Source organism: Podarcis vaucheri (assembly GCF_965113315.1).
Source record: "Podarcis vaucheri genome assembly, chromosome: 11".
Lineage (NCBI taxonomy): Eukaryota > Metazoa > Chordata > Lepidosauria > Squamata > Lacertidae > Podarcis > Podarcis vaucheri.
The window spans coordinates 64,952,473-64,966,753 of NC_138749.1; the positions used below are offsets into that span (position 1 = coordinate 64,952,473).

The window sequence follows — 14,281 nt, forward strand, 5'->3', positions numbered from 1 at the left end:
GGTGCTAAAACTGATGTCATGGAACATAGCTGGTTGGCATTCAAAGCAGAATAATAAACAGCTGATGAACTCTTTTGATCAACTTGATATTATTCTGCTACAAGAAACATGGCACAATGACTCTATAACAGGCATCCCCAACCTACGGCCCTCCAGATGTTTTGGCCTACAACTCCCATCATCCCTAGCTAACAGGACCAATGGTCAGGGATGATGGGAACTGTAGTCCAAAGCTTCTGGAGGGCCAAAGCTTGGGGGTGTCTGCTCTGTAATGCTTAACAGATACAAATATCACTCATTGACAGCCACTCCCTCAACAAAAGGCTGTGGGGCCAGTGGGGGTCTAGCATGTTTCATCTTCACAAAGTTGAATGCAACTACAACAGTCATGATTCCATGCAATCCGTTTGCAACTGCTGTCTTGGTTATAGTTTTGAAAATATCTACATGCCACCTTGTTAAAAAAAAGAAAAACTACTGTAAATACTATCCAGACAGAACTAGAGTTACCCGAATCCCTGGAATTCCTATATCCTACTGCAGTGTTTATCACTGCAGGGGATTTTAATGCACATATGGGAGCCAATAATGTAAATTTGTACAGCCATTATAATTAGAGTCTGGAATATTTACTTAGTCAGAGGTACCTCCTGTCAGTCTAAAGATCAGAAATGTAATTATTCAGGGCTTTGTTTAGCCCAAGTTGTAAGGGCGGGAGGGGCTTGATAATATTAAACGGGATGGCAGAGGGCGATCAGCCCAGGGAATATACCCACTTTACAAAGCATGGAGGCAGTGTGATAGATTATATTGCCATCTTGCGATTTGCATATAAGTTTGCTAGGGAGTTTGAGGTGGGCCATAATATTGAAAGCCATCATCTTCCTCTAACAATGGTACTAGTAGGCCCAGTATTTAACAATTCTTCCCCAAAAACTCAATTTATCTCTAATGCAAACTTTGGTGTGACTGCAGGCAATAGAATTAAGTGGATGCCAGTACTCAGTCTAGCACTGACTCACCTTCTTCATGCAGATTATTTAAGGACTATTCATACTGCTATCATCTCAGCTACCTTTGCTGCTGAGGTTATGAATTTATTTAAGATCTTGACTGACAGGTTGCAAGACCACTTGAGAACTGAGATCAAGAACAGTAGCTCAATAAGATCAATGGGATCTTCCAGCTGGTTCAACAAAGAGTGCAAGCAGGCTAAAAGCCAGCTGAAGAGAGTTTACTGTAAATATATGAACTCTAATTTACCCCTCTTCATTAATGAATATGTTTCCCTCAGACAGAAGTATAAACTTCTGCTAAGATGGGGGACGGGGACAGAAAGCAGAAAAGCGCGCTTGGCCTGTCTCAATAAAGGCCTCTCATCTGCCTCTTCTGGCGTACAATATCAGGCCTGCTGGAGAAGGCTTGTCATGTTCCAGTGTGTACTATTGGACCCAATGAATGGATGCAATATTATCATTCACTCCATCATGGGCAGGATGATGAGGTCAACCTGCTGTGGTTGTTTCCTGAAGTTTGGACCACAGCGGTAGTCATCCCTTTCTTCAAAAGGGGCCTTGCATCCAATCCGGTTAGTGATAGACCAATTAGTTTGCTACCTGTAATTAGCAAATTATATGCAAAGCATCCTTACAAGAAGTTAGTTGATTGGATAACTGATGAAGCTATTCTTGCTGAAGAGTAAGCAGGATTTAGACAAGGCAGATCCACTGTAGACCAATGCTTTGTAGTAGCCCATTTTATAGATAAGTATGTTAAGAAACCAGGTGGTGTGCTATATGCAACTTTCATTGATCTGAAAGCTGCATACAGTTCAATCTCTTGAGTAAAACTGTGGGATAAGTTGAACTCTTCAAGCGTAGTTAAAAGATTGTTGTTCTTGACTCGAACCCAAAGGGTGCTCATCAATGGTTCCTCTTCATCCTGGAGAAGAGTGACTAGTGGGGTGCCACAGGGTTCTGTCTTGGGCCCGGTCTTATTCAACATCTTTATCAACAACTTGGATGATGGACTCAAGGGCATCCTGATCAAATTTGCAGATGACACCAAACTGGGAGGGGTGGCTAACACCCCAGAGAACAGGATCACACTTCAAAACGACCTTGACAGATTAGAGAACTGGGCCAAAACAAACAAGATGAACTTTAACAGGGAGAAATGTAAAGTATTGCACTTGGGCAAAAAAAATGAGAGGCACAAATACAAGATGGGGGACACCTGGCTTGAGAGCAGTACATGTGAAAAGGATCTAGGAGTCTTGGTTGACCACAAACTTGACATGAGCCAACAGTGTGATGCGGCAGCTAAAAAAGCCAATGCAATTCTGAGCTGCATCAATAGGAATATAGCATCTAGATCAAGGGAAGTAATAGTGCCACTGTATTCTGCTCTGGTCAGACCTCACTTGGAGTACTGTGTCCAGTTCTGGGCACCACAATTCAAGAAGGACACTGACAAACTGGAACGTGTCCAGAGGAGGGCAACCAAAATGGTCAAAGGCCTGGAAACGATGCCTTATGAGGAACGGCTAAGGGAGCTGGGCATGTTTAGCCTGGAGAAGAGGAGGTTAAGGGGTGATATGATAGCCATGTTCAAATATATAAAAGGATGTCACATAGAGGAGGGAGAAAGGTTGTTTTCTGCTGCTCCAGAGAAGCGGACACGGAGCAATGGATCCAAACTGCAAGAAAGAAGATTCCACCTAAACATTAGGAAGAACTTCCTGACAGTAAGAGCTGTTCGACAGTGGAATTTGCTGCCAAGGAGTGTGGTGGAGTCTCTTACTTTGGAGGTCTTTAAGCAGAGGCTTGACAACCATATGTCAGGAGTGCTCTGATGGTGTTTCCTGCTTGGCAGGGGGTTGGACTCGATGGCCCTTGTGGTCTCTTCCAACTCTATGATTCTATGATTCTATGAAATGTCTATATAAAAACATTGTGCTGAAAGTGCATTGCTCTACAAATGGGCAGTTCACAGGATCTGTTCCAGCCACAAAGGGAGTTAAGCAAGGTTGCATCCTAGCTCCCACAGTGTTTAATTTATATATAAATGATATTGTCCAGAGTTTAACATCTTCAAAGTATCATACCCCTAAATTGGCCACAAAAACCACCATCTCTATATTATTATTATACGCAGGTGATGCGGTACTTCTATCTCAAACAAAAGTGGCCTAAAAAGATTGATGAGGGCATTTGCAGGATTCTGCCAAAGGGAACAGCTGGCAGTGAATTACAAGAAAACTAAAGCCATTGTGTTTTCAAGAAACTATAGGGCCCATAGATGGTATATCAGTTGAATCAGTTGATGGAACAAGTTAAAGTCTTTAAATACCATGGCCTTATTTTCTAGTCAACAGGGTCATGCGGATCACATCAGAAATATGCAAAGCAAAAAGCTTCACAAAGTGCCAAAATTCTGACACTTTTTCCATACAAAAGGTAGCAATCACAATCACATACCATCAGTCCTTGAAGTGTTTAAAGCTAATCCCCTAGTACAGTTATTATGTGGGACTCAGATTTGGACCTTGGATCTACTGAAGCTGTTCAATCTAAGTTCCTATGGCAATTTTTTTCTGTTCCATCCTGTGTTCCAAATGCTTCATTGAGCTTAGAGGCTAACCTCCCCTCTGTTGAATTACAGATTTGACGTAGGATATTTAATTATTGGCTTTGGCTAAATTTAAACCCCACCAGTCTATTACCCTTATTATCATAAGATTGTCATGAGAGCGCTTGGACTAAAATTGTCAACCAAAAGCTTTACTTTTCTGGTTTATCACCACAACAGTTATTAACACTGAGCTTCAGTAAAGCAGATTAATTAAACAGTGCCTATAGGATGTCTGGTGACAGAATAATCTGGCCACAATAAGGAATTTTTGTGCATGGTATGATTATTTTCCACCTAGTCATTTTGACACTTTGGCACCCTACTTGCAAAATTTAACAATTTCAAAATACAGACGCGCTTTCACTTTTGCAAGATTGAATATGCTGCCTTCAACTGTATTTGAGGGTCAATTTCAAAAAAATCCACTGGAAAAACAGTTATGTCCCTGTGGAGATGGCAGTACTGAGTCAGGAGTTCACGTGCTTCTGGCTTGCACTCTACACAGAGTCTGTAGAGGTTAATAGCACCTAACTTGTTCCAATGAAATGTATCATTACAAACTTTAGCTAGTTTAGAGAGTAGGAATAGTTAAGTTTCTTTTTATATTATTATTATTATTATTATTACATAGTAGATCATGCAAAAGCCCACCCTGGACTCTCACCTGGACTGTGTTTCTGTCTTCTGCTCACGTCCCATGACATTGTATTTAATAACGTACACTTCCCCCCCCCCTCTATCTTTTTGTATAGGAGCAAATGCCTCTGCTCCAGATCAACTGAGCCTAGCATTAGCCTGGAACAGAGTAGACATCGCTCGCAGCCAGATTTTTATTTATGGGCAACAGTGGCCGGTACAGTATATATACACCTCTAATATCATAATTTTCAGTTTAATATGGGCAGGGGGAATCATTTTTAAAAGGGATTTTCTTCTTAAAGGAAATGTTGCCATCTAGTGGCTTCTGTAGTCTTTAGCATGACAGGTAAGGAATTTATTTGTTCCAAAATGTGCAGTTGGGCAGTACCTTTATTAGGACCATCTAAAATGTCACAAAATGTCAAGTAAGAACTCTTTGACAGGCTGGATGTTACCCAGAGTAAGAAGTAGGTGGAAACAGCAAAAGCAAGCAACAATAAACAAAATGTTGACTAGAAGTTGTAGCCAGAATGTCTGTATACCTGAAGGAGCATCTCCTCCCCCATCATTCAGCCCGGACACTGAGGTCCAGCTCCGAGGGCCTTCTGGTGGTTCCCTCCCTGTGAGAAGCCAAGTTACAGGGAACCAGGCAGGGGGCCTTCTCGGTAGCAGCACCTGTCGTGTGGAACGCCCTCCCATCAGATGTCAATAAAATTAACAACTGTCTGACTTTTACAAGACATCTGAAGGCAGCCTTGTTTAAGGAAGTTTTTAATGTGTGATGTTTTATTCTGTTTTTAATATTCTGTTGTGAGCTGCCCAGAGTGGCTGGGGAAGCCCTGCTGGATGGGCGGGGTATAAATAATAAATCATTCATTCATTCATTCATTCATTCATTCCATAAGCAGTGGGCAGGAAGGCATCCCTCACCTGAATTCACATCGTCACTGCTGTTTTCCAGGTCAGGGTGGTGCAAAGACACAGGGAGAGCTGTCTCGGTGCATGTGCATTGTGCCAAGCTCTCCTCTGCCTCCCCCCCACACACCTCAGAGTAAGCTGCAGCAACCCAGACAACAGGTGTGCAAGTGCTCACAACAGGTGAGCGCAACGGCTCCTCAGACTACCGGCCATCAGTCTCAGGATGGAGATTGCGGGTGGGTTGGGATTGTTTCTGCAAGGTGCTGCCGGTCTCAGATCACACCTAAGATTCTGAGACAAAGAAGCAGTAATTGACCCCCATTTTTGGAAACAAAAAGCCCAGATCTGTCTCCAAACCCTTCTGGCTAGGCAGACAGCCAAAGAAAAGAGAAACATGGCAGCCTTTAGATTAGCAAAGTTGGAAATGAATATTGAGTCTGCCAAGTGCCTTTTTACTCCTGCTCTCTGCCTAATTGTGAACCTTTGGGCAGGATGCAACTCACTTGTTGTGTGGACAAATTGAGGTCCCCTGGGGCAGTGGGTATTTCTCCCCCTTCTCTCCCATGCCCACAACCCGTCCATGCCCTAAATCTGCTCTGGAGGTTTGGAGTAAACCGCAGAAGAGGGATGGGAGGCGCAGGAGAGAAGAGAGGAGGAAGTCTCCTGGTGTGAGGGGGAACTCCTTCCCCACTCAGCACAAATTGAAATCTACCATGTGTGTTTTGCTTAAGGCTACAGATCATTCCATCATCATCATCTTCATCATTAGTAAGCTTGCTTGTTTTTTGTTACGTATTCATATAAATCACATTGTTTTGTCTTTCATCCATTTTTTAAAAATTCATATTATTATTCCCATTCATCTTCTTTCTTTGTGGCAGCTGTAATTTTATTTTCTCAGAATGTCCCAGGATTGTGTTGAAAAGTCATTACATAAACATGGAATGTTTTTCTGGAATCTGCCTTTAAGATGCCAGAAGAGGTGTGAAACTGACCATATTTCCTCTCTGTACCAAAGCTGGGCATTCGCCTTGATGTCTATATCAAACTGACCATGAAGACAGTCTGACTGGCTTATTTCCTTTTTTAGGTGGGATCCCTTGAGCAAGCCATGTTGGATGCCCTCGTATTGGACAGAGTAGATTTTGTAAAATTGCTCATAGAGAATGGAGTAAGCATGCACCGTTTTCTCACCATCTCCAGACTAGAGGAATTGTACAATACGGTAGGGCCAAACTAAACCAAATTTTCTGTCTGTCTGTTGGTTTTGCTTGTTTGCTTCAACTTCCACAACCTGGTGTACAGAACCTCCATCCATGGGGCTACTTTGGCCCACCAGACTCTTTTCCCCAAGCCACATCAATCAGATTTTTCCAAACTGAAGGTGTTTATTTCCAATTCCAAGTTTATTGTTGGCACCGAATAGTAATGTGGGTTCATTTACTTCTTTTCATTTTGTTTGATGACAGGTAGCTAAAAATAATCATTTCATGCAGTGCTTTGGGGATAGCTTTATGCAGAAAGCATCCCTCCTCCCTTTGACAAATCTTCATTTTGATCGTGACATTTGTGTTCAGAACAGTATTTATATTAATCCAGAATAAAGGTGGTATAATGTAATGGCAGATAAAAGCCTATGAACTTGTACCTCTCTCTGATGAATACCTACAGTGCATATATAAGTGCCATCTGGCCAGTACATTTGCCCATTCAAGGGTCAGATATTTGTAAAAGATGAACACTATAAAAATTGCCATGCTGTTGATGGTTTAGGAAACCATACCAAACATCTGTGCCATCTGTATTTTGTTTCAAATTACTTCTTTATGATGGGTTAAAGTATTTGGTCCTCTGTTGTCCTTCATTTTCAGAGACATGGACCATCCAACACTTTGTATCATCTTGTCAGAGATGTCAAAAAGGTAAGAGTCCAACGGGTGGACAGTAGCTTGAAGGTAATGCTGTGGCTGCTTCTATCTTGTCCTTAGAGACAGCCCCTGTTTTGCATGAGCTTTCAGTAAGAGCCTTCTCCTGTCTTCTGCCGTTTCAGTTGTGCAGTCTGTGTCTGTACTGATTCCCAGCCTTCTGTGTACAATGCAGTTAACTGGGCTGCTCTTTCAGTGACTTTAGATGCTTTGAGATAGTGCTTTCGCTAGCGGAATTGCAGGTGTTTTTCATGCCATGTGGATTTATGCTGTTAGCTGTATTTTTTATATCCACTATTTTGGATGCTGATTTTCCATGTTGCGGGCCAGTGCTGGACATTGCAAAGTATATAATTTTTGTTCTGGATCTTGAATCACTGCAACATTTTCAATTTCATTATGTGCTATGTGCTATAAAATCTCTCATCTCCATTTAAAAAAATGAATAGTGCAGTTTTAACCCAGTATCCGTACTTAAGCTTGTGGCAGAAGGGAATATAGAGCAACTAGTGGCTTAAAAAAATCCACTTTACAAAAACTATTAAGCAGGGAGCATTGTATCAAAAATTGGGTAGATAAAAGTTTCTCTGTATGATACAATGATACAAAGAATGAAATGAAAACTGGCACCTATTTCTCTTCTCTAAAGATGGCATAAATTGATGGCAATCTATGATGGTGTGCAGTAGTGGGAGGGCAATCTTTGCATAAAAACTGTAAAAGTAGTGGGGTATCTAGTACCTAGATGCTTCCAACACTCCTGGCCAGACTCCTTTATAGCAGGCACCCAAGAGCAGCTCTGGACATTTGCACTTCTGCATCAGAAGGTACATCCGTGGGTTCAAGAGAGTGAGTGAAATATAGATTCAAAATGTGCTGCGTTTTAGCAGTAACAGTTAAGTGATTCCCTAGAAAGCAGAGAAATAAAAGGAATTTGGGAACAAAAGAGTTTCAGAAGTTTGAAAAAAAATGCCTGGAGATGTTTGAAGATGGTGTGAATGGGTTCTGCTCCATTGATAATTGCCTTTACACTGTCATTTATGAAGTAATTGAAATTAAGGAGCCTTGGAATATCATTTGAAAAATTCTGAAATATCATTTACATCATTTCCGTTGTTCTCAAGCATAAATCCCTTGGATGTACAGTAGTACCTGAATGGAAGCCAGAAATAATTATTTAAACTTTTCTGCTTCTCTGTTCTTTCTCTGTGAGTTGCAAGCAAGTAGCACAGTATTTGTACTCAAGTGTGTGATCATTTTTATGCTGTTTACTTGTTTTGGAAGCACCTTTATCCCGTGTCCCCAGCCCCTTTCAAGAACACTTTTTAAAATGCCAAGCCCCCTTTTCACAATAAATAATTCTAACTCCTGTATGTCCTTTTCCCTCCCAGAAATGTTTTCATAAACTAAAGGAGCTTTCAGAAATACATTATGCTAGGGGTTGGAAAACCTTCGGAAACATAGTTTTTTAATGTCCAAGCAGCTGAGTAAACTCTGACTGGAATTAGTGAACTAGCACTGCAGAAACCAAGAGCAATATCCCAGAAACAGCTTTAACAAGAAATCTTAGCACATTAGGAGTTGCCCTTTTTATTTTATGTAAATTGTAAGAAAGAAATGCGTTACAATATGTTGGGTGACTTACAGCACTCCCACACATGAGCGATGACATTCGCTCCTCCTCAGTCAATCTATCAGAGAGCCTGACATCAATTTAAATGGAATGTCATTCTAGAAAATAGCCTTTTAATGGAAAGTAGGGTGGCGCTGTGGGCTAAAGCCTCAGCGCCTAGGGCTTGCCGATCGAAAGGTCGGCGGTTCGAATCCCCGCGGCGGGGTGCGCTCCCGCTGCTCGGTCCCAGCGCCTGCCCACCTAGCAGTTCGAAAGCACCCCCGGGGGCAAGTAGATAAATAGGTACCGCTTACCAGCGGGAAGGTAAACGGCGTTCCGTGTGCGGCTCTGGCTCGCCAGAGCAGCGTTGTCACGCTGGCCACGTGACCCGGAAGTGTCCCCGGACAGCGCTGGCCCCCGGCCTCTAGATGTGAGATGGGCGCACAAACCCCAGAGTCTGTCAAGACTGGCCCGTTCGGGCAGGGGTACCTTTACCTTTACCTTTAATATTATTTTGACAGTCAAATGGTTCACAGTGCATGACTGAGACAGATGACTCTTCTGAAGCAGGGATTCTGATTCTGATGCATTTTAAAGCCTGGTAGCTAAACCATAATCTTTCGGGACCTAAGGTATAAAATTTAAATTGTGACGTGTTGAAGTATTATGTGTGCAAAGGCATTAATTCTCTGTGTCTGCCTGATTTCACTGTACATTAAGTTTAAATATTAAGTCTGATGAGTAATTTAAATGTGTTCATATTTGTGGCATTCTGCAGTATTTGCAAATTAAATAGCCAAATATGAGAAATGTAAGGCTGTAAGTGACAGTATGCAAGCTTCAAAAAGCTTGAGGATAGTTTAGGATTTCTGTGAAGCTCCTTATTACACTGTAGTAAGGAAAGGGAGACCAAGTGATGCAGGGCTCCACCTCAAACCAGTGCAATTCTTGGGTAGCATGTTGCCCTTTTGCAATAATTTTAATTTATTGCACAGCTTCACAATACCATCCTGAGAAGGCACAACATTCAGACAACTAAATGAAAAAGATACTTCAGAGGATATTTCTGTGTGGGGAGGACAAGGAAAGGCTACCTGTGCCAATGGTTGATACTTAAAGAAAACCCACTAAGCTTCATGAGTGAGTGGTCCCAGAGAGGCTTTGGATTCCAGCGGGATCTCTTGAATGTTGGATGATGTTTCAATTAGTTTGTGGGAAAGAGGAGCTGTTTACCCTTTAGACCCCCTCAGCGTCCTTAATAAAGGCAATCTCTCTCATATGGGAATATCAGTAGCCTCTACTTATTAAGCTGGGAAAGGATTTGATCTAAGATGACTATACTTGCCACACTGATGTTTAATGATCACTCAAAGGAACAAAAGAGGAAAGAGTTGGGATTATGGTGGGTAAATAGTGCCCTCTAATGTTCGTATAATAAACATCTCCAGTTTCTTAGTTTTTCATGGACACAGTTTAGAAGGTGATGCTTGCTGCCAGCACTCTTATGTCTGTGAGTTCATACCCTCCACGTGACCCGATTTCCCAGGGACAGTCCCAGAATTATAGAAGCCGTCCCAGCTTCTGATTTGATCCCCTCCATGTCTCAGAGAACAATTAAAAGTGGTGTGGGTGTAGGTGCAAAAACGGAGTCCTCTTTATCCTGAAAATAGAATCCCTGCACCAAATGAGGAAACAGTGAAGCTGGCATACAAAACCCTTCCAATAATTTTGAAGGGGAAAGTCCCCAATCCACTTTAAATTATTTAATTGCAATGCTTCAGCAGCCGGTCATTTCTTGGGAAACACGTGGAGTGTTTATTCCTTTATTGTAAATGGAAATTTACACTGCAAGGCTTTACATGTCTACTCAGAAGTAAGTCCCACTATATTCAATAGTGCTTACTCCCAAGAAACATTGTAAAGACTGGTCTCTTCAATGTTATAACTGTTGATGACTGTAATGGCAGTTGGTTCCACAGAGAAGGGCAAGGGATTTCTAAAGGGATAGATGACCAAAATTAGCTTTAGCATGTATAACGGGGCATGAATCTAATATCTCTATTCAGACCAGGTCTCTCCATAGTTTTTAGTTTGGTAATGAGTTGTAATTCAGCAACTTCTCTTTCTCTTGTGCTGCACACAATCCCTTCCCTCGCACCTATTTTCTTTACTGTGAGGCGGAGAGGTTGTAATTAGCTCAAGGTGGCTGATGTCAATGTGTCTGTGACATCTATGTGTGCAGGAGATCAAACGTGGGTGAAACTTCCTGATGTAGAATGTCCCTGTTTCCATCAGAGAAATGCTGGAGGGTTTTTGATGTTATGTATATATTTAAAAGAATTAGTGTCTGTGGTGCTGGTGACAGTTTCTGGATTCGTATAATTTTACTCCGAAAAAGTTTATTTAGAAGATGTAAACTATTCCAGAGTAAATTGTTTCTAGATAAGAAAGACCAACAAAATAAAACAGTGTTGTAAAATTCTTTTTTAGTGTGCTCGTTTATTTGTTTGAAAAATATTAATAAAGCTGAACAATCCTTCTTACAATCACAGTCCAAATATGATCAAATCTACGCATGCCTGACAAGATCACAGTATCATATGTCAAATGCCAGAAGGAAGAGATGTTTGTTGGTTGATCAGGCCTTGCATGCCCTCTAGTCTGAAAAGAAGTTAGGCTGAGGACTGATGTTCACTTAACATTTTGTATCTGTCTATGGGTAGCTGATTACAGTATCCGTGGGGCAAGTAGCTATGAAGAAAGCACAGAAGTAACATTTGCTTTATGATAGTTGGAATCTAGAGCTTAGGCCCAATACCAGGAGCTGGTCACCTTTTCCTGGTATCTGAATTGGAGGCGCCTGCTAGATTTTCTCACACGGGCACTCTCTTCATGCTTGCAAGAAACTTCTGGTATCTGCATCTGATACCAAATACGCATTGAGAACTGGGAATTGCCTTACCGTACTTCATCATGGAAATCCTAGACATTTACTGGAATGCCTGAGTGAAGAAAATAGTCCCAAAGTGGCATTTTGTGAAACACGTGCAGCGCTCTGGATTGATGCCACAGCACTGTCAAATTATTTACTGAAAAGGACAAATACTGCAGGGGACACAAACATTCATTTACATAGTTCTAAACTTTGCAATGATAAAACAGAAACATTTACAGTTTGATATCAGGAGAGTTCAGAGTCAGTGGAGTAAGATCTCAGATGTAAATTCATTGTTGGCCAATAGAGTGAAATATTGCAGGCTAGCCCATTTTTGGACAAGATTTAAAGCAATTATTACTTAAAATTGAGGATATTGGAAACTCTCACATGAGAATCATATTTGGGAAATAATTACGTAAGTGTTTGTTTCTGAAAAATCAAATTACAACATCAAAAGAGATCCAGGCCCATTCGGCGCCTGCTAGTTTTCAGACTGTGCCTTGAGGGGCATATGCTTGCAGAGGCAAGAAGAATAACCCAAAGTTCAACTGAAAGGTATGATATTTTAAAATCCTGTATACAGTTGACACCTTTTGAAAAGCACAAACATGATTCCTCTTGTTTGCTAGTAATGTGAATGAAATCAACTTTCCCCAGGAAATAAAGGTGGAGGTTATATTTAAGAACATTTGGAGGGAATTGAGCATTCTGGAACATATGCGGGAAAAGAGTTAGAAGTGTGTGTTTAAAGTTTAAAGGGTTGAGTGGGAATGTGTGCTACAGCATTCTTCTGATTCCATGATTAAGTCTGCAGAAAACAGTTGGACAGAGCCGGACACACACACTGCCCCAAGGCGGTTGCCAAAGTACGCACACCTTCAGCAGGCGATGAACAGGCCATAGCTAGAGTCCAGCAAGTCCTCTAGTCCAGTGTTCCCCAACCTTGGGCCTCCAGCTGTTTTTGGACTACAGTTCCCATCATCCCTGACCACTGGTCTTGCTAGCTAGGGATTATGGGAGTTGAAGTCCAAAAACAGCTGGAGGCCCAAGGTTGGGGAACACTGCCAGTCAATGCTTTGCCCTCATGCGCTTTTTTTTTGTTTTGTTCTGCAGTGATGTTTCCTGTTTTCCTTCTCAGAAGAGCCTGAATCCTTTGTTCTGAAACTTATTATCTTCTGTTACTGCTATGTTTTAATGCAACTTCTTATTTAATTTATGTCTTCTTTCCAAGCGTGAATATCCAGGTTTCGGTTGGATCTATTTTAAGGTGAATTAATTAACCAGCATAATAATACATTCTTATGCTTTCTTAACATTTTATTTCATTTTTAAAAACCTCTCATAGTTACAGAGAAATCTGTGTGGTAAACATAATAACCAACTTTATCTCTCCCCCCCTTCCCCTTTGTGTTGTGTGTGTTTTTATGGAAAAAATAGGGAAATCTTCCTCCAGATTACAGGATCAGTCTGATTGACATTGGCCTGGTGATTGAGTACCTCATGGGAGGAGCTTACCGCTGCAATTATACTCGGAAACGCTTCCGAACCCTCTATCACAACTTATTTGGCCCCAAGAGAGTAAGGACTGTTATTATTGAGGGTTTTTGTGCTTGCTTCTTTCCTAAGGGGTTGCAGTTGCTCACGCCTGCTGAAAGGAAAGTGGGGAAGGGGCAGCGGTGGGGAAGCTTTTTCAGCCAAAGGGCCACCTTCTCTTCCAGAGCAACCTTCCAGGGCAGAGGGGCCAGAAGCAAAAGTGGGCAGGGAAGGAACATGGATGTCAGCTTTGCACAGGAAGCCCGTTTCTGCGCACTCACACACTCACACGTCTCTGTCCTCCTTCCAGGCAAGCGAGAAGCATGGTCAGAGTTCAGGTTCAGACCGAAACATTCAAGGGATGCAAAGTACAGCTGGGAAGGGTTGTGACTCAGGAGGTTGCATGGCCTGGGGAGAGACATTTGCCGTCCTGCCACACCCCTCGCTAGTGGCCTTGGAGGGCCACACTGGTTCCCAGGGCCGAGGCTCCTCGTGCCTGACTTAGAGCACGGCTGGGGCTGGGGGCCTTTTTCCAACCACACTCCCATACAGGAAGTCCTGAGGTCCTGGGAGCCACTTCCCCAGGACACACATTGTTTTCCAAACTGCTTTCAAAGATGCCGGTGGCAGCCCAGCCAACAGCAGGCATCAAAGTTAAGGGTGATTTCTTCATTTGCCATTCTTTACTCTGAGAATTTATTCTATTTGCACAAATATTTGCAATTCACTTCCACTTTCCAAAAGAAGATGCTCAGAACAGCTAACGGGGGGGGGTGTTCAGCATTTTAGAAATAGTGAGTTATTCGCATGCATTGTAGAGGTCATCAGATCCTTGTGTAGAAGGCCATATTCTGAAAAAGATCCCACATGTAAGATAGATGATCTTTATTAAAATAGGTTCCAGTAAGGTTGTAGTCAAGTAATCAAATCAAATTCCCAAACATGCACGAGTAGCAAATGTTCTATGCTTCTGCAGTTAACAGAAATGATATTCTCTATTTAGCCATCTCTTGGTTTTTTGTGAACGTTTTTCTGAAAATAACATAAATATGGACACATGGAAGGAGAGACTCTCCTATAGAC

General features: G+C 42.0%; 1 protein-coding gene across 11 annotated transcripts in view; it reads left to right on the top strand.

Annotated features, from left to right (window-relative positions):
• TRPM3 (transient receptor potential cation channel subfamily M member 3) overlaps positions 1-14,281 on the top strand; it is a gene marked incomplete at its 5' end in the record, with an annotated part of 445,271 nt that overhangs the window by 373,420 nt on the left and 57,570 nt on the right. For 8 of the 11 annotated variants that reach the window (XM_082241479.1, XM_082241471.1, XM_082241480.1 and 5 more), the window contains 5 exons: positions 4,386-4,486; positions 6,281-6,415; positions 7,062-7,112; positions 12,897-12,932; positions 13,103-13,243. In XM_082241479.1, coding sequence (XP_082097605.1) covers positions 4,386-4,486; positions 6,281-6,415; positions 7,062-7,112; positions 12,897-12,932; positions 13,103-13,243 — 464 coding nt within the window. The remainder of the gene's footprint in view (positions 1-4,385; positions 4,487-6,280; positions 6,416-7,061; positions 7,113-12,896; positions 12,933-13,102; positions 13,244-14,281) is intronic. The other 3 variants (XM_082241473.1, XM_082241477.1, XM_082241482.1) reach the window with 1 other exon arrangement.